The following is a 27234-nucleotide window of genomic DNA, read 5'->3' as shown; positions in this document are numbered from 1 at the left end:
GAACAATTTCCTTGAAAGACACAAATTATAAAAGCTTACATGAGAAGAAGTACACATGAATAGCCCAATATCTATTAAATACATTGAAAATGTGGTTAAAATCTTTCCTAAAAAAACAAAACCAAAAATACCCCTCTAAAATGGGCAGAAGACCTAAATAGACACTTCTCCAAAGAAGATATACAGATTGCCAACAAACACATGAAACAATGCACAACATCACTAATCATTAGATAAATGCAAATCAAAACTACAATGAGGTATCACCTCACACCAGTCAGAATGGCCATCATTTAAAAATCTACAAACAATAAGTGCTGGAGAGGGTATGGAGAAAAGGGAACCCTCTTGCACTGTTGGTGGGAATGTAAACTGATACAGCCACTATGGAGAACAGTATGGAGGTTCCTTAAAAAACTAAAAATAGAACTACCATATGACCCAGCAATCCCACTACTGGGCATATACCCTGAGAAAACCATAATTCAAAAAGAGTCATGTACCACAATGTTCATTGCAGCTCTATTTACAATAGCCAGGACATGGAAGCAACATAAGTGTCCATCAACAGATAAATGGATAAAGAAGATGTGGTGCATATATACAATGAAATATTACTCAGCCATAAAAAGAAACGAAATTGAGTTATTTGTAGTGAGGTGGATGGACCTAGAGTCTGTCATACAGAGTGAAATAAGTCAGAGAGAGAAAAACAAATACCATATGCTATCACATATATATGGAATCTAAAAAAAAATGGTTCTGAAGAACCTAGGAGCAGGACGGGAATAAAGACACAGATGTAGAGAATGGACTTGAGGACACAGGGAGGGGGAAGGGTAAACTGGGACAAAGTGAGAGAGTGGCATGGATTTATATATACTACCAAATAGATAGTTGGTGGGAATCAGCCGCATAGCACAGGGAGATCAGCTCGGTGCTTTGTGCCCACCTACAGCGGTGGGATAGGGAGGGAGGGAGGGAGACACGAGAGGGAGGAGATATGGGGATATATGTATATGTATAGCTGATTCACTTTGTTATAAAGCAGAAACTAACACACAATTGTAAAGCAATTACACTCCAATAAAGATGTTAAAAAAATAAATAAATAAAATAGCTACAAAAACCTTAAATAAAAAACAACCCACTAGGCCCAGATGGCTTTACTGGTAGATTCCACCTTTAAGGAAGAAATAATACCAGTTCTACACAAATTTCCAAATAATTGAAGAGAATGGACTACTTCCTAACTCATTCTAGCCAGCATTATATTGATACCAAAATCAAAGACATTATAAGAAAAGTTCAAACCAATATCCTTCATGAAATAAATACAAAATTTAGTAAGAAAATTTTAGCATATTGAACCCAACAATATGTTAAAAGGATAATATATCATGACCAAGTAGAGTTTATCCTAGGAATGCATGATTGGTTTAACATTTGAATACCAATTGATGTAATTTACTATGTTAACAAACTAAAACCATATGATTATCTCAACAGATGCAGAAAAAAGCATTGACAAAATTCAATATTTATTCCTGATAAAGACTCTTAACAAACTAGGAAAAGAAAGGAACTTCCTCAACCTGATAATGATCATCTGCAAAAAAACCCCACAGCTAACATACTTAGTGATAAAAGACTGAATTCTCTCTCCCTAAGATCAGAACAAGATAGGCATGTCCGCTCTTACTAATTCCGTTCAATATTGTACTGCAGGTTCTAGCCAGTGCAGTCAGGTAAGGAAAAAAAAAAAAAAAAGACATCCAATTTGGAAATAAAGAAGTAAAACTGTCTTTATTCATAGACAGTAGATTTTCTATGGAGAAAATCCAATGAAATCTACAAAAATGCTGCTAAAACTAAGTGAGTTTAGCAACATTGCAGGATACAAGATCAATATACAAATATCAATTGTACTTCTATATATCAACAATGCATTATCAGAAATTAAGATTTTTAAAATAACTACCATTTATAATAGCATTAAAAACATGAAATATTTAGGGATAAATCTGACAAAGGGTATGAAAGAACTGTGCCCTGAAAACTAGAAAACAATGCTGAAAGTAAAGGAGACCTAAATAAATTAGAGAGACATCTCTTGTTTGTGGGTTGGAAGACTAATATTGTTAAGATGTCAGTTTTCTCCAGATTGACCTATAGATTCAACACAATCCAACCCAAAATCTCAGAGGCTTTTTTTTTCTTTTGTTAGAAGTTGAGAAGCTAATTCTAAAATTCATATGGAAATGCAAATTACTTAAAATAGCCAAAACAACTCAAAAAAGAAAGAAAAAGTTGGAAGGCTAACACTACCTGATTTCAAGGATTATTATAAAGTGACAGTAATCAAAACAGCATGGTAGGGCTTCCCTGGTGGCACAGTGGTTGAGAGTCCACCTGCCGATGCAGGGGACATGGGTTCATGCCCCGGTCCGGGAGGATCCCACATGCCACGGAGCGGCTGGGCCCGTGAGCCATGGCTGCTGAGCCTGCACATCCGGATCAATGGGACAGAATAGAAAGTCTAGAAACAAACACACGTGTATGTACCTTTAACAAAGACAGAAGGCAATGCAGTGGGGAAAGGATAACCTTATCAACAAGTGGTTCTGAAACACTTGGATATAAATATGAAAAAACATGAACTTCAATCCATATCTCATACCACATACAAAATAATTCAAATGGGCCATAGGTCTAAATGTAAAACTGAAAACTATAAAACTTCTAAAAGAAAAGGTAGAAAAAAATACTTGTGACCTGGGTTAGGCAAAGATTTCTTATATACAACATGAAAAGCACAATCCATAAAAGAACAGATTGATATATTGGACTTCATTAAAATTTAAAACTTCTGCTCCTCAGAAGACACTGTTAAGAAAAAGAAAAGACAAGCCTCAGCCTGGGTGAAACTCTCTGCAAAACATATACAGGAATCATATCCAGAAAAAGACTTTTAAAAACTCAATGATAAGAAAATAACCTAATTTTTAAAATGCTCAAAAGATATATGATGGCAATTAAACACATGAAAAGATGCTTAACACCATTAGTCATTGGGAAAATGCAAATTAAAACAGCAATGGGATTTTCCACATACTTAGAATGGCTAAAATTAAAAGACTGACTATACCAAGTGTTGGTGTGGGTGTGGAGGAATTGGAACTCTTGTACACTGCTGAGAATATAAAATAGTAAAACCACTTTGGGAAACAGTTTGACAGTTTCTTAAAAAGTTAAACATACACCTACCAAATAGTCTAGCCATTCCATTCCTAGATATTTACCCAAGAGAAAAGGAGTATATGCAACAAACATTTGTGCAAAATGTTCATAGCAGTGTTATTTGTAATAGTCAAAAACTGGAAACAACCCAAACATCCATCCAGGTGAATGTTTATCCAGGTGAACAGATAAATAAATTGTTATATACAACTCAGTAAATAGTAATGAGCTATTGATATTCATAACAATATGGATGGATTTCAAAATGATTAAGGCAATAATTCACTCAAAAGAAGCCAGACAAAAGAAAAAGAATATCATTCTATTCGTATAAAACTCTAGGAAATGCAGACTAATCTAAAGCAGCTCAGGGAATTCCCTGGCAGTCCAGTGGTTAGGACTCCACGCTTCCACTGCTGGGAGCCTGTGTTCAATCCCTGGTCAGGGAACTAAGATTCCACAAGCTGTATGGCCAAATAAATAAATAAATAAAGCAGATCAGTGATTGTTTAGAGCAAGGGAAACACAGGAAAGAGGGATGACAAGGAGATTTAGAGGTGATAAATGTGTTCACTATTTTGACTGTGGTGATGGTTTCACAAGTATATACATATGTCAAAACTTTTCAGATTGCATACCTTAAGTATGTGCAATTTATTGTCAATTATGCCTCAATAAAGCTGTTTAAAAAATGAATAGTGTAAGAACAGGTTAGGAAGATATCTGATTTAACATTAATTATAGGGGTAATTGTGTTTTAATTATCATGTTTTAATTAAATACTACTTTTTGAGTCAAAAGTAAAATATGGCTGACAAATAAGTGATGCAGCCTCAGCATGCATTAATAGAAATATTGTGTCTTGTTAGAAGAACATTAATTGCAGTCCGAATGGAAATAGGTCCAGAGTACTTTACTCAGGAAAGAAGCAAATTATGTAGGCTAAGTTTAATACAGGTGCCAAGGGCAAAAAGAGAGCTTGTAAAGATTTAAGCTCTCAAGCATCTGGAAAACACTTAAGATTTAGCAAGACAAATATTTATTGAATATCTACTGTGTTCTAGGCACTTGCTAAATATGTTAATCGCTACTGTGAGGTAGGTTTTAGGACCATTTTGCAGATCATGAATCAGAATCTCAGAAAAGGTTAATATTTGTTTTTTTTTTAAAAGAGTTATTAAGTGAGAAAACCAGAATTCAGATTCTTTCAACTTACTACTTAAATGGCTCCCTTTTTAAAAAAATTTATTTTGTTTTATTTTTGGCTGTGTTGGGTCTTCATTGCTGCGAGTGGGCTTTCTCTAGCTACAGCGAGCAGGGGCTACTCTGTTGCGGTGCGTGGGCTTCTCATTGTGGTGGCTTCTCTTTGTTGTGGAGCACAGGCTCTAGGCGCGCAGGCTTCAGTAGTTGCAGCATGTGGGCTCAGTAGTTGTGGCTCGTGGGCTCTAGAGCGCAGGCTCAGTAATTGTGGCACACGGGCTTAGTTGCTCCGCGGCATGTGGGACCTTCCCGGACCAGGGCTCAAATTCGTGTCCCCTGCATTGGCAGGCGGATTCTTAACCACTGCACCACCAGGGAGGTCCACATTGCTCCCTTTTTAAGAAAGTTTCCCCACCCCCAGTGCTTTTGCACTAACAAAGAATTATTGAACTATTGCATAAAGAGGATAAGGAAGTCGTTTGGCTTCTTTTTTTCCACTCTATTTCTTTAACCATTATGTGGCAGACATTGTGCCAGGAGCTGGGGATGCCCTCAAGGAGCTCATGACCTAGTGGGAAAATAGGAAATTACAAACTCCTACAACATAGAGCATAGAGCTGTGACTTGCTCAAGAAATTTTCCAAGTTTGCAAATCCTCCAGTGCTTACAAGTTCACTAGTAGAGATAATCAGGCCTTGATGAGATACACATGCTGGGCAATCAGCTGCTTACTCACTATCTAAGCACCAGATTCTGCACAACAGCCTACAGTTCAGATTCATGTCTGAGCAAGATCACAGGCTATTGCATTTTGGACATTGGGGCTGCTCCCAAATAATCAAAACCACTAGTGTTAAATGCTGAATATGCCAATGTCACCATACCTGATAAATTCAAGAATAGAAGCATGTGCAAGGTGGTAAAGATTAGGGAATAACATAAAAGGATTTACATTTTGGAAAGTTAACTCTGACCTTATCTAATGCCTAACTGTGCTTTCTGACTACATGCTTACAGCATATGGCCTTTTGTGACTGGCTTCTTTCACTTGACGTAATGTTTTCAAGGTTCATCCATGTTGTAGCATGTATCAGTACTTCATTCCTTTTTGCTGCTGAAATATCCCATTTTATGGATATACCATATTTTATTTTTCCATTTATTTGTTGATGGACATTTAGGTTGTTTCTACTTTGGGGCTATTATGAATAATGCTGCTATGAACATTTGCGTACAGATTTTTGTATGGGCATGTGTTTTCACTTCCCTCTCATTTTATAGCTAGGAGTGGAATTGCTGAGTCATATGGTAACTCTGTGTCTATCCATTTGAGGAATTATTTTCCAAAGTGGCTGCACCATTTTACATTCCTACCAGTAATGTGTGAGGGTTCCAATTTCTCCATATCCTGGTCAACACTTGTTATTGTCTGTCTTATTTTGTTTTAGCCATCCTAGTGGGTATAAAGTAGTATCTCTTTGTGGTTTTGATTTGTGTTTCTCCAATGGCTAATAATGTTGAGCATGTTTTCATGTGCTAATTGGCTATCTGTACATCTTCTTTAGAGAAGTGTCTATTACAAATCATTCTCCCATTTTTCAGTTGGGTTATTTGTCTCTCTTTTATTGAGTTGTAAGAGTTCTTTATACATTCTGGATACAAGTCCTTTACCAGATATATGAGTTACAATATTTCTCCCACTCTATGAGTTGTCTCTTTACTCTCTTGATGGTGTCCTTTGAAGCACAAATTTTTTTTTGTCATGATGAAGTCCAGTTCATCTATTTTTTTTCTTTTGTTGCTTGTACTTTTGGTGTCACATCTAAGAAACCATTGCCTAATCCAAAGGCCATGAAGATTTACTGCTATGTTTTCTTCTAAGAGTGTTATAGTTTTAACTCTTACATTTAGATCTATAATCCATTTTTGGTTAATTTCTGTATATGGTGTGAGGAAGAGTTCCAACTTCATTTTTATGCATGTGGATATCCAGTTTTCCCATAACATTTGTTGAAAAGACTATTTTTTAATACATTGAATTTTCTTAGCACTCACTCATTTCAAAATTCATTTGCCCATTAAATGTAAGGTTTTATTTCTGGATTCTCAATGCTATTCCAATGATCTGTACATCTTTCATTATGCCAGTGCTGCATTGATTGATAATTGTAGCTTTGTATGAAGTTCTGAAATAGGTAAATATGAATCTAGCTTTGCTTTTCTTTTTTGAGATTATTTTGGCTATTCTGGGCCCCTTGCATTTCCATATGAATTTTAGAATTAACTTGTCAATTTCTACAAAGAAACCAGCTTGAATTTTGGTATGCCTTGCTGAATCTATTGAATCTGTAGAACAATTTGAGGAGTATTGCCGTATTAACAATGTTAAGTCTTCCAATCCATGAGCATGGAATGTCTTTCCATTTATTTAGGTCTTTAAAAATTTCTTCTAATAATATTTTATAGTTTTCACAGTATAAGTTTTACACTTTTCTTACTAAATTTATTCCTAAGCAGTTATTTTTTCTGATGCTATTGTAAATGGAACTTTTATCTTAATTTTATTTTTGTGTCGTTCATTGCAAGTGCATAGAAATACAATTGACTTTTGTATATTGATCTTGTATCCTGCAACTTTGGTGAACTCATGTATTAGCTTTAGTAGTTTTATAGTGTATTCCTTAGTATTTCCTTTTTGTCCATTTTATCTGAGTCATCTAATTTGATGTCTTTATGAGTTAAGTAGGGCTGCCATAACAAAATAGCACAGACTGAGTGGCTTAAACAACAAAAATTTATTTTCTCACAGTTTTGGAAGTTGCAAGTCCAAGATCAAGGTGCAGCAGGGTGTTTTCTTTTCCTGAGGCCTCTTTCCTTGGCTTGCAGATAACCAGCTGCCTTCTTGCTATATCCTCACATGGCCTTTCCTCTGTGCATGCACATCCGTGTTGTCTCTTCCTCTTTTTTGAAGGATACCAGTCATATTAGATTAGAACTCTACCCTTATGACCTCATTTAACCTTAATTACTTCTTTAAGGACTCTATATACTGTCACATTCTAAGGTACTAGAGATTAGGGCTTCAACATATGATTTGTGGGGACAGGGGCACAATTCAGTCCACAACAAAGGTATACAATTGTTCATAGTATTCCTCTATAATTCTTTTTATTTCTGTAAGTTTGCCAGCAAAGCCCTCTTTTTCACCTTGATTTTAGTAATTTGCATCTTTTCTCTTTATTTCTTGGTCAGTCTGGCTAAAGTTTTGTCAATTTTGTTGATCTACTCAAAGAACAAACTTTTAGTTTTTTGGGGTTTTTTTTTGCGGTATGCGGGCCTCTCACTGTCATGGCCTCTCCCGTTGCGGAGCACAGGCTCTGGATGCACAGGCTCAGTGGCCATGGTTCATGGGCCCAGCTGCTCCGCGTCATGTGGGATCTTCCTGGACCGGGGCACGAACCCGTGTCGCCTGCATCAGCAGGCGGATTCTCAACCACTGAGCCACCAGGGAAGCCCCAAACTTTTGGTTTTGCTGATTTTCACTATTGTTTCTCTATTCCCTACTTCATTCATTTCTGCTCTAGTCTTTATTATGTCCTTTCTTCTGCTTATTTTGGGTTTAGTTTACTTTTCTTACTTTTTTTTACTTGAGATTTTCTTCCTTTTCATTTATTTATTTTTTTTTAATTTTTATTTTATATTGGAGTATAGTTGATTTATAATGTTGTGGTAGTTTCAGATGTACAGCAAAGTGATTCAGTTATATATATACACATATCTATTCTTTTTCAGATTCTTTTCCCATTTAAGTTATTATAGAATATTGAGTAGAATTCCCTGAGCTATAGAGTAGGTCCTTGCTGATTATTTATTTTATATTTAGTAGTGTGTATATGTTAATCCCAAACCTCTAATTTATCCCTCCCCCCATACCTTTCCCTTTGGTAACCATAAATTGTTTTCTAAGTCTGTGAGTCTCTTTCTGTTTTGTAAATAATTTCATTTGTATCATTTTTTTAGATTCCACATACAAGTGATATCATATGATATTTGTTTTTCTCTGACTTACTTCACTTAGTATGATAATATCTAGGTCCATCCATGTTGCTGCAAATGGCATTATTTCATTCTTTTTTATGGCTGAGTAATATTCCATTGTATATATGTACAACATCTTCTTTATCCATTCTCTGTCAATGGACATTTAGGTTGCTTCCATGTCTTGGCTATTGTAAATAGTGCTGCAATGAATATTGGGTACATGTATCTTTTCAAATTATGGTTTTCCCCAGATATATGTCCAGGAGTGGGATTGCTGGATCATATGGTAACTCTATTTTTATTTTTTTAAGGAACCTCCATACTGTTCTCCATAGTGGCTGTACCAATTTACATTCCCACCAACAGTGTGGGAGGGTTCCCTTTTCTCCACACCCTCTCCAGCATTTCTTATTTGTAGACATTTTTATGATGGTCATCCTGACTGGTGAGGGGTGATACCTCATGGTAGTTTTGATTTGCATTTCTCTAATAATTAGCGATATTAATCATCTTTTCATGTGCTTTTTGTCCATCTGTAGGTCTTTTTTGGAGAAATATCTATTTCGATCTTCTGCCCTTTCTTCCTTTTTTTTTTTTTTTTTTTTTGGCCATGCTGCACAGCTTGTGGGATCTTAGTTCCCCAACCAGGGATTGAACAGGGACCCATGGCAGTGAAAGTGCTGAGTCCTAACCACTGACTGGACCACCAGGGAAGTCCCCCTTTTTAATATAGACATTTACAGCCATAAATATTCCTCTAAGCACTTTTTAAACAGTATCTCATAAGTTTTCAATTGTCGTGTTTTCATTTTCATTTATCTTAAAGTGATATCTAATTCCCCTTGTGATTTCTTTGATCTATTGGTTATTTAGTAATGCATTGTTTAATTGCCACAAATTTGTGAATTTCTCAAATTTTCTTGTTATTGATCACTCATTTGATTCCACTGAGGTTAGAGAATATATTTTATATGATTTCAATTCTTTTAAGTTTATTGAGGCTTGTTTTATCACCTAACATATTGTCTATCCTGGAGAATGTTTCCTGTGCACTAGAAAAGAATGTATATTCTGCTTTTGTTCAGGGAATGTTCTGTTGATATCAGTTACATCTATTTGGTTTATAGTGCTGCTCAAGTCTTCTATTTCCTTCTTGACTGTCTCCCTAGTTATTCTATCCATTATTGAAGGTGGGGTACTGAAGTCTCAAACTGTTATCATCAGATTGCCTATTTCTCTCTTCAGTTTTGTCAGGATTTGCTTCATGAATTTGGGACTCTGTTGTTTATATGTTTATATTTTTATAATTGTTATGTCTTCCTGATGTATTGACACTTTTATCATTATAAAATGTCCTTTTTCTTCTCTAGTAATAATATTTTCTTAAAGTCTATTTTTTCTGGTATTAGTATGGTCACTCCAGCTCTTTTCTAGCTACTGTTTGCATATATAGTGTGTTTTGTCATACAGAATTTTTTAAGTTTTATGTAGCTGAATATATAAATTTTTTTGGCTTCTGCATTTTGAACAATAGTTTGGCCTTTTCCATTTCAAGGTGATAATTGACTCTCCCATGTTTTCTCCTATTATTTCTGTATCTTCAGTTTTTAAGTTTCTACTTTTGGTCCATTTGATTTTGTTTGGTATTTGGTGTAAGTTGTAGATCCAACTTAATTTTTTTCTTATATGTCCAATTACCACAGCACAGTTTATTGAATGGTTCATGTTCATTGATGCTTTGAGCTGCTACCTTTATCTTATACTAAATTTTTATGTGTATTTGCATTTGCTTCTTACTGTCTTTGTTCTTCCATTGTTCTGTTTGTCTACTAATGCACTGGGAGCACAGTATTTTATAGACTGTGGTTTTATAAGTCTTATTATATCATCATGTTAACCTCGTCATTTCTCTTATTTTTCAGAATGTTTCCTGCTATTCTTGTGTGCTTATTTTTTTCATATCAACATTACATCAATTTGCTTACTTAAACAATTTGCTTACTTACTAATAATTCTAATAGTAATTCTAATAATATCTAAACCTGTTGGTATTTTCTTAGGATCATATTAAATTTATGAATTAACTTAGATTGATTGGCATTTTTTTTGACATTGACTATTTCTGATCTGAAACATGGTTGTCTTAACGTTTGTTCAGGCCTATTTTCAAGGTCTTCAGAAAAAATTTTTAATTTTTAAAAATCTTTAATATGAAAAGTTAAAAACAGAGAGAATAATATCACAGACCATCACTGTGGACCTATCACCCAGCTTAAATAATTATGAACACATGGCCATATTTTCAGTATTACTGCCTCTCTCCCTCCCTCAATGTTTTACAACAAATCCCAGACATTATATGAGAAATATGATAAATTTTTCTTCATATAGTTGTGTACATTTCTTATTAAGCTTATTCCTAGGCCTTTTATCTAACTGTTGTTCATTGTTTTTATATAGGAAGATTTATTTCTGTACATTGATTTTGTACCCTTTTGTTAATATTTAAATATCTGTTTGTGCTAATTTGAATTCATTGACTTGAAAAGGTTACCACCCTTTATAATTTGCTAACCAGATTTCACCTGTATGCTCACCTGGACTGTTAGAAATATGCTAAAATTCTAGGTATAAACTAGTGTAGTAAGCTACTAGTCTTGCACCAAACATCATATTTGTGGCCTGAAATGCAATAACCAACCTGTGTAGTGACATGTCAAATTTACCTGGGATTCCTGTCCTTAAGGTTCTCTGTTAATACCTGAAAAACTCAGGTTGTCTTCAGTTTCCTGTCACTTTATAATGTTTTTATGTACAGTTGCTGGCCTCTATTCTTCCTATATACATTAAAATCACTCCCTGATGTAAGTCAGTCCCACAGAGAGGCACATAACTCTTCTGAGCCAGTAGGGAACCATTTCAGTATTTTGAGTTCTTATGATAAGCACTGATCACATGTATCAGGAATCACATTGTGGCATGAGCACTAATATTTTAGATAATTTCTAATGTAGCACCATCAGTATCCTGCTCTTTAGAACACTTTGTTTTTCAAACTCTCAGAGTTTTAACAGTCCCTTTGACACTTTCCTGTGTTACCTGATTAAGTTGTTCTGCTGGTGTAGAGTCAGGGATTTGGGGTCTATTATATTCATTTTGGAAGACTCCAGTTGCCTGGAGTCTTTATCTCTCCCATAACCTGCCTCTGAAATGGCAGGTTTTTCTGCCAAATAAGAATTTTCTTTTGGATGTCTCTGGTATTACATAGGGAAAAATTCTAGTTTATTCCAAATATTAAAGCAACTTTTCTTCAGAGAAAAGTCCTTTCCCCTACATTGCAATGACTTAGCTTACATGACACTTTTCAAATGACAAACTTATCTAGATTGAGATAAATATATCTCATTAAAATATGGCTTTGAGAGAAACTGTGGAGACAGTTTTAATATGGCACATGATGATATCCTTGATGCCACATCATATGACTTTGACCAAGTTAAATGGCTACCATTATTTAAGGTAATAGTACCAACCTCATTGAGTTCATATAGGAATTAGGTGAATTGATATATTTAAAGTGCTTAAACTTAAAACTAGCACCTAGCACATAGTACCACTAGTGAGTGTTTGTTAAATACATAAAAAAGAAAATAAAACCTATGTACAGATAAATGGACTTTCTTAAAATAGATCAAGGGAAAAACTGAAATTCTATAGTCTCTCTCAGCTCACTCTTGTTGAATTAACTTCCTTCCTGCATATATAGTTTCTAATTTGAACAACGTCTTTCATTTTAAAGATTCACCGGTTCTCAGTCCAGCTAATTCTGCAATCAATTTAAGTGGAGCTCAGGACCTGACCTGGAATAAGAATGTTGTGAAGCCACTGGCTTTGTCTTTGCAGGTTGTAGGGAAGACTTTTGCTGCAGGTGATGTTTTCCTCACTTATATATATATTTTTAATTTATTTCTTTTAAATTTATTTTTGGCTGTGTTGGGTCTGTTGCTGCACACAGGCTTTCTCTAGTTGCGGCGAGCGGGGGCAACTCTGTTGCAGTGCACAGGCTTCTCATTGCGGTGGCTTCTCTTGTTGCGGAACATGGGCTCTAGGCACACGGGCTTCAGTAGTTGTGGCACGCGGGCTCAGAAGTTGTGGCACATGGGCTTAGTTGCTCCGCAGCATGTGGAATCTTCCCGGACCAGGGCTCGAACCCGTGTCACCTGCATTGGCAGGCAGATTCCTAACCACCGTGTCACCAGGGAAGCCCTCCTCACTTATATTTATTTGGTAAATACCTAGTCCATAAAAGACTTGTGTGAAATTTAATTGACAATTTGGTAGAAGAAAACAGAAGCTCCTTCTTCGCCAGTTGAAGGCAAAAGTGGGGCTGTCTACAATAACGCTTTTGTGTGTGTGTGTGTGTGTGTGTGTGGTATGCGAGCCTCTCACTGCTGTGACCTCTCCAGCCGCGGAGCACAGGCTCCGGACGTGCAGGCTCAGCAGCCATGGCTCACGGGCCCAGCCACTCCGTGGCATGTGGGATCTTCCCGGACCAGGGCACGAACCCATGTCCCCTGCATCGGCAGGCGAACTCTCAACCACTGCACCACCAGGGAAGCCCCAATAACACATTTTTATACAAAGCTTTATGTTTTCTGTGTTACATCCAGAAGAGTTAATGAATGACATTTGGCACACAGGGGAGACAAAGCAGGTTGATTCTGTTCAATAAAAATTTCTTGGTTACCTGCTATACTGAGGAACTGGGGATAGATACTAAGATAAATAAGACTCAATCGCTGACCTCTAATGTACTTGTAACCTTGCAGAGGAGATCAACCTAAAAGAAGATATTTTCAGTGTACTGCAATAAATACATAATATCCTAGGGGAGCACAGAGGAGGGGGGGTAAGCCCAGCATTTTAGGGAGTAATCGAGAACAAGTTCTTGGGGACTTCCCTGGTGGTCCAGTGGTTAAGATGCCGCACTTCCAATGCAGGGGCAGTGGGTTCAAACCCTGGTCAGGGAATAGGGGAAAGACATTTCAAATTCAGGGAAAAGCAGGAGCAAAGCTTGAAAGGAAAAGGAAAGGAAAGAAGCAGCATGACATGTGCAGGAACTTCCATCAGTTTGGACTCGTTAGAAACATCAGTGTAAAACTCAGGGAGTAGCAGAAGGTGAGCAAGAGTCAGAAAAGGGAAAGATCATAGGAGGTCAGAATAAGAAGTATGGAGTTCACTCTATAACTTATGGCACAGGGGAGTGACATGGTCTTATTTTAACTTAAGCTAGATCATTTTGGCAGCAAAAAGAAAGCATTGGGAATACAAGTTGCAGGTCATTCAATAGTCTGGGTGAGAAATGATGAGGTCCTTGACCAGGGTGAAAATAGGTTGGAGAGGAGGAGACAGATTGGAGAACTACTCAGGATGTAAAATGAGCAGACTTGACTGATTAATGGGAGAGTAAAGCAGATGAAGAGGTCTCAGTTGATGTCCATCTTTCTGGGCTAATGGTTAGTACCATTGCTTGAGATAGGGAATACAGCAAGGGGAGCAGGTTCCCCAGGAGGAGATTGTGAGTTCAATTTTGGACATGATGAGTTTGAAATACCCATGAGGCATCCAAGTGGAGCTACTCAATGGTAATTTAATTTATCGTAGGGGGAAAGCAGGACTAATGGTATAAAGTTGAGCCACCAGAATATGGTTAAAATCACCACGTAGTGTCAGTCAAGGAGAAATGTAGGGTAAAGCAAGCTATGAACTAAAGGTAGCCCCGTAGAAAATTTCAGTGCTTAAGAAAAAGAAATGGTCAGAGAGGTGGAAGAAAAATAAAGAGAAAGAGAACCTATCATTCTTGGAAACTTTCCAATAGTTAGGTATCATAATTTATCCAGACCACTTTTGTTCTTACTCTGGTCCAACAATTCTTACAGAATCTGCCTTCTGTTTAGATTACAAACTGGAACAAACTGAGTCCAAGTTTTTACAGCATAGAAGAAAAATTAATGAAATTATGGATCTTGGCAGTAATCATCATGATTGCTAAAACCATCAGATGAGAGGCTGATGAACAACTTTGTAACTTGAAGATTAGGCTGACAACTCTTAAACCCACTGATGAATCTTAACATCACAAGAAAAGAGAAAACTGGTCATTATGTGCCTCTTAATGGAAGTATACAACAGGACTTATGAGATACTCTTGCCAAAAAAAGTCAAACTCGAATCTGAGCAAACGTCTATATCTAATGATTAGTTTAGGAATTAGAGGAGACATCAAATGACACCATGGATATCCAATCAGCAAAATACAGGAAATGAGAAATTCTTCCAGGTTTTCAGCAAATTAATTGTTAGAAAGAAAAAGAAGAAGAATTCTATAGATTAAAAGAGGTTTAAGGTACATAGCAACTAAATTCAGTGTGTGGATATTTTTTGAACCCCAGTTTGAACAAGAAATGTAAAAAGCCATTTCTGAGCTGATTGGGAGAAATTTGAATACTGGTGGGATATTTGATATTAGAAATTATTGATCGTTGTTCATTTTAAGTATAAAAAATATCACGGTTATGTTTTTTAAGAGTCCTTTTCTTTTAGAAACACATACAAAAGTATTTATGGATGAAACTATATGACAAATGAGTTTGCTTCAAAATAATCCAGAGCCCATATGTGTGTATGTGGGTGGGGGGAAAAGATAGGGAGTATAAATAAAGCAGGATTGGCCACATGTTGATAAATGTTGAAGCTGGGTGATGGGTACATAGTTTATATACCATTCTCTCTGCTTTCATATATGTTTGAAAATTTCCATGATAAAAGGTAAAAAAAAAGTTTTCTCTTCTTTTCTACCCACCATCTCCAAAGACTTCACTGAAAATAATTCTAAAAGATCTCTTGGGGTCCTAGAAAATTATTTTGGGTGACATTTCATGTTAGTTAAAGTACTACTCTGGTGGTTGTAGTTGGCTCTGTACAACTGGGCTGTTCCATCAGTGGGATTTCTTTGAATCCTATGTGAGGTTTGTCATATGGTTGCAGCATCACAGAAAGCAGTGTCCTGCCCAGACTGTTCTGAGTGGCTCCTCTTGTGTACCACAGATGCTGCTAATGGAAACAGTAGCCATGGAGGGAAGAGCAGTGCATCTAGCTCCACTCCAGCCCGCCCAGGGAATTACTCTTTGTCACCAAGACCTAGCTTTGCCTCAGGAGACCAAGGTACAATACCCATCTTAGAGTTTTGAAATAACACTTAATTATGGGAGAAGTGCTCCAGAGAGTTTGGAATGATTAATTATCTGGCAGCACACTCTCAGTTTTTCCTTAGCTTCTTGTGCAATGTTTTGAAAATTTATGATTGGTATGAACAATTATGATTACATATCTTGGTGATTCTACAAGGGTGGACCTACCTAGGAAATAACATTGAAACAAATATATAAGAAGTGTCTTGAAAAGCCATGGGCTTTGATTACCAAAGTACAGGGTTCATAGTTCCTCTCTGTTGTGTGACTCTGGGTAAATGTGAGCCTTCCTTTCACCATCTACAGAATGGGTATAACAATGTAGTTGTCCTACAACTTCACAGCATTGTTGATAGAATCAGATGAAATAATCTGGGTGGAACTGTACATTGTAAAACAGCCTGCAGCTGTTAGTGCTGTTAGTGTGTGACTTTTTCTAACTTTATATTTACCTCTAGAAAAGTGACTTCGACTTTCTGAGTATAATCATAGTAAAGGTCCTATGTTACTTTGGCTTCTTTCCCTTCTTCCATTACTAAGGACAAGGCTCATCTTTCTTTTTGTATTCAGCTACCATGTTCATTTCTGGACCACCAAAGAAACGACACCGAGGATGGTATCCTGGGTCACCTGTCCCCCAACCTGGTTTAGTTGTACCTATTCCTGCAGTTCGCCCTCTTTCAAGAACTGGTAAGATTTCAACAGAAGATGGGTTTTAAGTTTCCTAAAATTAACAAAGGTACCTCCTACTCTCGTTCTTTCCATGAACCCTTGAAAATAAATTTCCTTAACTAACTTTTGTGTCCAGTACTATAGCAGCTAATATTTTGTCCCTATCACATCTGCCATCCCTATAAGCACATGTGCCATCACGAAAGATCTTGATTCATCATCTGTCTTTGTTTTACACTATAGTATCAATAAACCAGTCTTTGTATAGGGTGTGATGCTACCAATCCACCATTATAGAGCATAGATGAACTTGCTTTGCCAATAGTGGTATTTGATGTATCCTCCTGTGATCTGGTTCCTTATGTGACCTAGACTTATTATTTCTGAATTGGATGGTTCAGTCTGTGACTAGAATCCTGAAAAACCAACTGGTTCTCCTTTATAATATCAAAGCTGTGGCCATTTGGTGCTTACAATTAAATGTTCAAATGTTCATCTACCTTGCTGTATGAAACACAGACAAATGTAAATATACCAATTCTAAGACATAGATGGGGTTCTTTAAAAATTTACATTTGTTTAAAAAATGATTCTAAAATCTACAGAGAAATGATAAATACAGAAAGAATTATGCTGATATGTTACTGTGGTTGCCTCTAGGTAGTACTGATTAATGATGAATTTATCCTTATTCTCACTTTTCTATACTTTTCACATTTTCTGTAATGAGTAGATATGCCTTGATAATCTAGGGTGGGAGGAGATAAAATACAAAACAGAATCCAAAATACTGTATGTGGAAAAACAACTAGAAGGAAAAACTGCCAAAATGCTAAATAGTAGTTATCTCCAGACGATTTGATAATGGTTGATATTTTTGTTTGTTTTTCTCACTTCTTATTTTATACAATAAACACAAATTACTTTAATAAAAAAGCCATTAGACTTATAAAACTTGCATATTAAAAGTATTAACGCTGTGTTGATTTCAACTATATTTCATTTATCCTTCCTATCTAATCCTTCTTGTCAAACAACTTTTTTTCCAGAGTCCCTTTTATCTGCCCCAGTTCCACAGACCCCATTAACTGGAATTTTACAACCTCGACCCATTCCTGCAGGGGAAACTGTAATTGTTCCTGAAAATCTGCTGAGTAACTCAGGAGTTAGACCAGTAATCCTGATAGGTAAGGAAAGGAATTCCAAGTTGCCTGTGTCTGCTGGAATCTAGGAACACTCCTCCATTTCACTGCGTGTCTATTCATGTGTTCATGAAGGTATTCATTGATCCACCTATTAATTCTTTAAGCACTCGTTGGTCAGCTCCTTCATGATATCCTAAACATGGACTAGAAGTTGGGAATAAGGCAAAGTCTTTTTGCCCACAAGGAGCACTGTTTAGTGGGGCAGTCTAGAGGTTCACAGTCAAGCTCTCCATCATCTCAGAGGTGATGTTTCAGCTGGGGAATTGAGGGGTGGATGAGAGCAGACAAGGTTGGGTAGGGCTCATTTCAGTCAAAGGGAGCCAAACTGCAGAGAAAAGGAACAAGCTGAGCCAGAGAAGAGGCCCCACTTGGGAGAACCAAGAGACCCCAGAGCTGCAGATCTAAACCATGGGGAAACCTTTAGGAGTGAGAGCCTTTCCAAGCTCTCTATAAGTGGAGGTGTAGACATGTAGGGGTCCCTAGATTCCATGACTAATTTAAAGCCTTTCATACCCACATTAAGAGTGCTCTCGTCAGGGGGCTAGCCTAGGCCAGAAGAAGACTGCCGGCTTTACCTTCGGGACTAAACAGATAGGGTGTTTAAGCCCACTAGATCTTTATGGTATGTCTGTGTGAGGTGTTATCTGTTTCTTGCAGTTGGCTTGAGCCAGACATGGATGGTTTCCCTTTGAGCCCTGTTCTTTATCAGTCTGCCCTATTCACTGCTCCTGGACCTATAGGCACTAGGGGGAATCCCAGTTGTTTAAATTCCATATAGTCAGGAAGTTCTTACTGAACATTTGAATTGCATGCACAGTGCAACTAAGCCTTGGAAAGATACATAAAACATGAGGACCCTTTGGTGTCTGACTTTTAGAAAGACTCACAGAGGGACTGTTCTCTTCAGCATACTACCAATACAGGGTGTATTTTCAACACATTTGTGTCCTATCTACTTCTAAGATGATTTAAGTCTGTTTACTAACAATTAGGAAGAGAACACAACAAAAATGGCTAAGATAGCAAAAAGAGTAAGAACCTCCAAGTCCCTGCAATGGGAAGAATATTGCTGTTGATCAATGAATTTAGCTTAAATTTTTAAAAAGAAAACCTCAAGAAGTGACACATGTTATTGTAGCTTGTCTGTTTGTTTGTTTTCTGACTTCTTTTCTGAAAAGAAACTTGATCAGGAATTTTATCTGAAAACATTTTATTCTTGCAGTTTTACAAAGGATACAGAGATGTTTCTGCAAACTCTCATCAGTCCTCTATGGCAGAGATATAATATTAACATGTCTCTTATATAATATAGTTTGAGTGTTAATATAATTTGAGTATTTTGCTTCCTGTTCTAGTTTAATGAAAGTGTAGAATTTAGAATTTAGAGCACTCGCATGAATTCCCTGGGATTGATATATTTGAGTGATTTGTTTGGTAGCCATCTCAGAGGGCAGGGAACTTTGTTAAGCATTGTTGATCCTAGTTGAGCAAATATACCTTGTTGGACCTCAAAAAGAAATGTTGAACTTTACTGACCTGCTTCTATTGGGGCAGGCTATGGCACTTTACCCTATTTCTATGGAAATGTTGGTGACATTGTTGTGAGTCCTCTGCTGGTGAATTGCTACAAGATTCCACAGTTGGAAAACAAAGATTTGGAACAGTTAGGTTTGACTGGCAGCCAACTCCTGAGCGTGGAAAACATGATTCTTCTGACAATACAGTATCTCGTGCGGCTGGGTAAGCTATTTTCAATAATCATTTGATGGCGACGATTTTTATCCTTTTTTGGAACATACTATTTTCCTTTCTTACCCACTTTCTCACATTTATCCACCTCTTACTTTCCCCTCTTTCACGTCTAACATTCTTTTTCTTCAACCCCATTCTCTATGGCTTTTCCCTTTCCTCTCCTCCATTTCTTTCCTACTCCTTTCCTTCTCTTTCCTATTTCTTTTTCTCCCCCCTATTTCTCTCAGATCTAGACTCCCTTGCTGCTGGCTTTGCTCCTTTGGGTCCTAGAAGAGATAAATTGCTCCACCTGGTGTCCAGTGCCATAATGGTCCTAAAGTCTCCAAAGTAGATGATGTAGGCAGACTATCCAAGGGCTGTGCCATGGGTGCCTCCCTTGTGAGTCAGGCCAAGCCACCTTTCTGAAAGTGCAGCTACCATCTGGAATGCAAATGTAGCCATTGTGTTAGACAATTATTTTCCAATTTTCCACTTAGCCTTTTTATCTTGTTTATCCACTGCCCCTACACCCATTTTTTTCTTCTCCAGCTCCATCCCTTTGATGTAGTCCTAAACTGCTTCCTTTCATTGAGGTAGTAACTTGGACCTCCCTGGAAGGTTTTCTGGGCTTTAGGGTAAGGGGATACCTAGGTCATGAACCCTTCACTTCCTCTATTTGATAGCTCCTCCTGAGCCCCACAGTGGGTGTATGCAGGTGCCCTGACAGTGCTTTAGTGGCTCCGCAGCATTTACATTGCAATGTCCTTTATTTTGCACACTGCAGTAGGCCAACTAATATGCAGCCTAATTATATACCTACTCCAGGACTTCAAACCACTGATTTACTTAGGAAAATGTTCAAGATGTAAACTTACACATTAAAAATTTTATCTGCATTCTTGTGAATTTTTTAAATGTTTTAAAATACTTTGGTGTTAAATAATAAAAAACATGGGCCAAACAATGTTAAACACACACACACACACACACACACACACACACACAAGCTTCAGCTTCAGTCTTTGGCGCATCAGATAGCAATCATGGCTGCAACTCTTAGTACCCTGAGAGCCCAAAGGCCTGCTTTGACATGGAATTACTTTGACATGAGATCTGCTTTGACACGGGCTTTTGAAACTTGCAAGGCTTCAGGTATCTCATGAGCCACTTTCATGATAAATCTAGGACTTGCTAATCATTTTTATTAGTAGGTAGTAAAATTATAAAAGTCACCTGGGTCTGACATTTGATGTCATAATTTTAATTGATACATACTGACTTTCAACTGTGTTCCAAGATGAAAAACTAGCTTCTAGATGTGTCCAGAATCAGTTATACAAGGCCACATAAAGTAATGCTATTTTAGTTAACCAAGCCTATCAGTATAGCATTTTAAAAAATCTCAATACCAATTTAAATAGTCAAAGTCCGAGTTAATTAAAGGAACTAAAAGGTCAAAACAAAACCTCTTTCCTTAAATTAGTAAAAGCTCTTTTCTTAAAAAAATAGAACAATCTTCATTCAATTAGACAAAACTCTTCTCTGCCCTGCAGGATCAGTTCTCTCCAGAGTTTTACTTGCAACCAATTAATTATGTTTCTCAATGTCCAACATAAATAGATATTTCTTTTTCTTAATCTAAATTTTGTACATTGAGACATCTCTTCTCTTTAACTCTTCTGGAGTCCTTAATTTTTTTTTTTTTTTTTTTGCCTTCAAAAGTTTTGAAGAAGGCAGCAAGAATATTTTCACATATGCTAAAGATTATAAGTTGACATTTGAAAAAAATAAATCCAAACTTCTAAAAGGACAGGTATAATACTTGGATGGCTCAGTTATCTGAAGGTAACAGAGAAGAAGAAAAGCAAGATTTTTCAGAAAGAACAGACCTTTCCACTACAATCACTGTAAAAAAAAGTCTCTGTTATTTCACAATCTGAAAATCTTTTGAAGTAGATAATGAAATCAGCAAATCCAGAGATTCTTGGAGGACTCTGAGTCTGTTGGAACCTTGTCTTTTCCTATTATGGTGGCTCTATCTGAAAAGCCTTCAGACCTGATGCCTGGGCTACGCTGAGTTACTGAAGATAAGCATTTGAAGAAAAAAAATTACTATATATTATCAAGCTTGTGAAAAGTGGAGAAAAGGCTGCTGCAATTTAGCTGTAAAGGCTAAGGATGCAGAAATGACAGGAGGTGATTTGGAAGCAGGGCAATTTACTCTAAAAAGTTTCTTAACTTATTTAAACTTTGATACATTTTCCTCAATTTCTAACAGTAATTCAATCAAAACTCTGTAAAAGTGAGTTTTAAGGCAACCAAGAACACTATGAACATGTCTGATATTTTATTTTCCCAGAATGCCTTTGTATTTACAATTAATTATGCTGCCTAACAGAAAATGTTACTCCATGGTGGTTTGGAGGGGGCCTAATGGACACACCTGTTAACCAGCCTCCTCAGATTGTCTATAAAAGGCAGGAAGGAACTGGAGAAGTCACAGCCACATGCTTTTGAGCTGTCATTTGTTCTGATGGAAGAAAGCTTTAAGTACATGACCATCTTCCCTTCTTCTCCATGCAGTCAGTACAGATCTTGCACTTTGAGCTCACCACTAAGTGTGTACTCAGTGGCCACGAACCGTGGCGCTAATTTGATAAAGTTAAATGAAGATCAGAAGCTTTGGTGGCTCCCAGGTGATAATAAGACATCCACTAGTCAGGGATTGGGGAAGGCATGAAAATATAAACACAATGTAAGCATTGCCATTTTCTTGCCCTCTTTCCATGTATAGTAGAGAAAAATCTGTGAGAACTTCACTCTTCTGCTTCCCTCTGGCTCCAACCAATCCTGGAAAAAACTGTTTTTTTCCCAATTAAAATTGTTTAGTTTTAAAATGTATGATATTTTATTTAATTTTCCTAATCCTATCCATTACTAAACTTGCATTTTTTTTTTACTTTCCCTGAGAAGATGGGCAGGGTCCAGGGAGGCCACTTAAACCCCTGTTAGAGGAAGGAAAGGTTTCTGACTCACTCAGGTGCCTCGTTCCCATACAGAAGTCCAGTCCCTCATCCCTGTATTCTTTGCAAGGAGATTTTGGCTTTGGATTCTGAAACTATTGCTTGATCTCAGATCACAGACACTGAGGGGGTCTATATCTGTTTCAGGAAGCTGAGTTTCAAATCTCAGGTCCGCACAGCAAAAGAAATGCCTTTGAGTAGCAGGAGTGAACATAGTCTTGCCGGTTTCAATTTAAGTGTAGGAATTCATTCGTGTCACTTGGATGCCAGACATTGACTTGCTTATTTTGTCTTAAAGACTGGTTGAGGGACTTCTCTGGCGGCCCAGTGAGTAAGACTCTGCGCCTTCAGTGCAGGGGGCGTGGATTCGATCCCTGGTAGGGAAGGTAACATCCCACAAGCTGCGCGGCTCGGCCAAAAACAAAAACAAAAAAGAAGACTGGTTGAGTTTCTAAAGAGAAACAAAATACCTCTAATTCCAGGGACCACAGATCACCCATGTAAGCTTAACCATAACCTCGGCCAGGGAAGAAGGCCACATGCCATTCTTAACCCAGAACCCTGGGGAATAACTAGGTGATGAGAGCATTCTCTATCTGGGGAAAGCATGGAACTGTCTAAATATAAATTGGGAGTGAAAAATAATTAAACTTAGTTTTCCTCGTGGACAGTATTCTCAAAATTAGGTATAGAGTCAATACATTAAAATGTTTTTCTAAGGTACCTATGAATAAAATGAGAAATGAGTGAAGCCTGAGGCTGATTATATACCAGTAGGTTAGCTTCTTGCTTCATTAGTCATTAACTATTTCTGTAACGCCAAGCTTAATACGTCAACAAAAATACCACCTTCAGTGACCATCTCCCAAGGCATACAATGGAATTGATACTGTCTCTGAGCACATCTTCTTTTAAAGATATCAAGAATAGAAGTCTGCATTTTAAAAAAACGTGTATCAAGGCAGACAGAAAAGAGAAGGTAATTTGCCAATGGAAAATGGTTAGTAGAGGCAGTATAGAGCTTATTTGCCAGCTGGAATAGACTGCACTCTGATGTGTGTGTTTGTGTGTGTGTGTGTCTCTTTTCTAGCTGTGATTAAAAAAAAAAAAATTCTAGCTGTAATTCTCTTCAATTTAGGTCCTGATCAGATACCTCTCAGGGAAGAATTTGAGCAAATTATGCTGAAAGCTATGCAGGAATTTACTCTGAGAGAGAGAGCCCTGCAGATGGGTGGTCAGTGCATGCCTGTGTCACCAGGACAACTCCCCTGGCTGGCTAGATTAATTGCCAGTGTATCTCAAGACTTGGTTCATGTGATTGTGACCCAGAACTCCTTGGCGGAGGGCATTTCAGAGACATTGAGGACTCTCAATGAAATGAGACACTATCAAAAACTACCAGATTATGTTGTGACAATTTGTGCATCAAAAATCAGAGGAAATGAGTTTTGTGTGGTAGTATTAGGTGAGTAATTTTTTCAATCCATTCATTCAATCATCTGTCCATTTGAATAATACTAATGGGGTGTTTCAGGCATCCATGTAATTAATCTCTGGTCAAGGGCTCCGACTTGGGTTCTTCCTCCTAATTTTAACTTTTCCTTTGTTCCTCAGATCAGATTTTTGTAGCCCTTAGTTTGGCTGGTGTCCCTGTCAGCTGTTTGTGGGAGCATTATTTCAAAGCACACCCTAGTAACAGATACCCTTGTCTCGTGTAACTTCTGTCCTTAAGATGTTTTGGAAATGTTACCACTCTAGCATGTGATAAAGCCATTGCCACAGGTGGTTTAAACCAGTTAATCATATTTGCCAGGAACTTAACTCATATATTCACCTCTTCACTAAGAGGATATTTAATGTTATAACATTGACCCTAAAGAAAAGGTTCAGGGCTTCCCTGGTGGCACAGTGGTTGAGAGTCCGCCTACCGATGCAGGGGGACGCGGGTTCGTGCCCCGGTCCGGGAAGATCCCACATGCCGCGGAGCGGCTGGGCCCGTGAGCCATGGCCGCTGAGCCTGCGCGTCCGGAGCCTGTGCTCCGCAACGGGAGAGGCCACAACAGTGAGAGGCCCGCGTACAGGGAAAAAAAAAAAAAAAAAAGGTTCAGAAAGTTGGTATGTTACAAAATGGATTTTTGTTTCTGGTGCTGATTTTCTATCAGGCACCGTCCTGAGTTGCCATTTGGACCAAATTTTGCTTTTCTCCTCTCAGTGAATGGCTCTCTCCTCTTCCTAGCAAAGGGGCCAAGCCCTCTTGCTTTGACCAAACCACCTGCCCATCTCTCCGTGATATATATTTCTTTCAAAAAGCTTTATCAGAAAGTGTAACACATTCATTTTCTAATTTTCATTAATAAAAAAACAACGTAAGTTTATATTTTTAAGACTGATATTCATAATAGCCATGCAGACACAGTTTTTTAAAGGTTTTTCACATTCCTCACGAGTCTTTTAAATAGATGCATGGTATGTTCTCACCATTACAAACATAAGGTATGTTATTTTTTTCCCTTGATCACCTAGCTTTGTATTATAAACTTTTCAAATGAAATTTTGAAACTGTCATTTCAAATGCTGTGTAATTGCCCATCTTTTGATGTGCCATACTTTTCTTAGCCAAGTCCCTCTAGCTACATACTTTAGTTGTGTTTCCAGTTCTTATTATTCTAAATCACTTCCCGGTGAACATTTGTTCACTGGCATGTTGTCTCCCGCTCTGTTCTGCAGGTCAGCATCAGTCCAGAGCTCTGGCAGAGAGCATGCTCACCACAAGTGAGTTTTTGAAAGAAATTAGTTATGAGCTCATCACAGGAAAGGTCAGTTTCCTGGCTTCGCATTTCAAAACCACATCGTTAGGTGAGTGGCAGTCAGATTCAGCAACACTGCCGGACCCTGGCTGCGTGATTTTCTGAATTTAAATCTTAGTGTGAGCTGAGTGTGGAGCTTAAGCTTGCCCGCTGATCTTCCCTCATTTGGAATGGTTTCTCCTAAGCATTTTGTTACTGACACAGCAACGGGGTCCAGGCACAAGGATGTGAGGCCTCAGCTCAGCCACTGATTTGTTGTGTGACCTTGGGCAACGCTCTGCCTCCCCAGATCTCAGTTTTCTAATATGTCAAATGGAGATATAATGACCCCGTCCTGCTTGCTCTGAGTATTATAGGGGCTGAGAGAGATTTAGTATGTGGAAGCATGGAACCTGTAAGCACGATACAAACGAGGGTAGCTCTAGCTACCGAGATCCTGCTACAGGGGTGGCTGAGTGTAAATTCCGACGTGAAAAGTGGGATGACCAACAGATCTCAACGGGAGCCCAGCGTAACTGCCCAGCTTGGAGACATACAAACATGTCATTCCTTGTGACTTTCTTATCTCCACTTTATTTTGTAATAGGTGATGACCTAGACAAGCTGCTAGAAAAAATGCAACAGAGAAGAGGAGATAGTGTGGTGACCCCTTTCAATGGAGACCTCAGTGAATGTGTGTCACCTCAGGAGGCTGCTGCTATGATCCCCACGCAGAACCTGGGTAATGTCACCTCAGGCCAAAAGGAGGAAACTAGTCCTCAGGACAGACATAGAAGCTAAGTCGTTCTAAGGGTTTTGAGGTCTTTTCTTCAAGTCACAGACTATGACAGGCCTTTCCTCATTATCTACATGATAAGTCTGGCTCAAGTTAAAGATGCCTTACCCTGTGGCCTGGGCCCAATGCCTTTGTTCTTAGTAAGTGTCTCCTAGAATTAAAATCAAAGCTGAAGACTTTATTTTAAGCAGTGCCTCTCTCTGTTTTTGTTTTTTTGGGGGAAGCAGGAATCCTTGGTGTACTTTCCTTAACTCTACCAGCTGTGCTCACCACTGTGGGTGCTCATGTAGGGCTTCAAAGAACTACTTGAAAGAATCTAGACTACAGTCTGTGCAGGGCTCCTGGCTCTCTGCTCCCTGCATCTACTCTTCATTGTGTAAAACACACATAATCTCAGGGTTAGCGAGGTCTTTCTGGCAGCTGGAGCAGAAACACTGACATATCTGACCTACAATGAGCTTGCAGAATGCCAAGGGGGACGGTGGGACCAGGGGTGAGGAGTTCAATCGCTAGATTGGATTCCTTTAGGTTCAAATCCTTTCCCAGTTCCTTGTTTGATAGGGACAATTTAAGAAAGGACAGAACAGAGAACAGGAGAAGGATGGATACGAAGCAGATCCATACAAGTGGATGCTGACAGCCTTTTGGCTTGCACTTGATGGGAATGCATCCTTTATGCATTAGGATTACCTCAGCAGGAAAAGTAGCATGGCTTGGCATCAGCTCAGGTGTAAAAATGAATTCAAAGGCAAAAGTTTTTGACTTCTGGACATTGCATGACAATAAAGTGATCATCCAGATGATCTATAATGTGTTATGTGAACAAAGTTAAAATTTTGAAATTCTCAGATGCCCACGTACATATCCTTGATTCCCTGTTTAAGAGACATTGCTTGGGAATTCCCTGGTGCCCTGGGTTCAATCCCTGGTGAGGGAATTAAGATCACGCAAGCTATGTGGCCCCCCCCCAAAAAAAGCTTAAAATAATAATAAATAAGAGATCTTGGTGGTTAAAAAAAAAAGAAAAGAAACATTACTTACAGATATTTTTAGTTTTCCTCCAACTTCAATATTTGTTAAGTTCAGTTCTACAAAGTTATGCCATCCCCCTGTGTTAGTCCCCATTCGTCTAACCCACAAAATGAAAGAAACAACAGCCTAACTAACCAAAGACAGATTTTTATTTTGATTGGTAATCTTTGTGGGTCAAAAACTATTCGGGCTATTATTAAAAGTTGCAGTTTGGGGCTTTTCTAGTAGGTTCTCTCAACCAGTAGGGAGACCCACCTG

At 37.9% G+C, this 27234-nt stretch overlaps 1 protein-coding gene and 1 long non-coding RNA gene across 7 annotated transcripts in view; one reads left to right on the top strand and one right to left on the bottom strand.

Annotated features, from left to right (window-relative positions):
- Positions 1-27234, top strand: part of GREB1L (GREB1 like retinoic acid receptor coactivator) — a 274898-nt gene that overhangs the window by 182666 nt on the left and 64998 nt on the right. For 5 of the 6 annotated variants that reach the window (XM_067015553.1, XM_067015558.1, XM_067015556.1 and 2 more), the window contains 8 exons: positions 12281-12409; positions 15589-15705; positions 16302-16421; positions 17453-17590; positions 19163-19348; positions 23501-23827; positions 25090-25218; positions 25756-25890. In XM_067015553.1, the coding sequence (XP_066871654.1) occupies positions 12281-12409; positions 15589-15705; positions 16302-16421; positions 17453-17590; positions 19163-19348; positions 23501-23827; positions 25090-25218; positions 25756-25890 (1281 nt within the window). The remainder of the gene's footprint in view (positions 1-12280; positions 12410-15588; positions 15706-16301; positions 16422-17452; positions 17591-19162; positions 19349-23500; positions 23828-25089; positions 25219-25755; positions 25891-27234) is intronic. The other variant, XM_067015557.1, reaches the window with a different exon arrangement.
- LOC136792723 (uncharacterized) overlaps positions 1-27234 on the bottom strand; it is a 98619-nt gene that overhangs the window by 65624 nt on the left and 5761 nt on the right. The gene's annotated exons all lie outside the window — the stretch shown is intronic.

This window comes from Kogia breviceps, chromosome 15, assembly GCF_026419965.1.
Source record: "Kogia breviceps isolate mKogBre1 chromosome 15, mKogBre1 haplotype 1, whole genome shotgun sequence".
NCBI lineage: Eukaryota > Metazoa > Chordata > Mammalia > Artiodactyla > Physeteridae > Kogia > Kogia breviceps.
The sequence above is the reverse complement of the archived record's forward strand: the minus strand, read 5'-3'. Positions and strand labels throughout refer to the sequence as shown.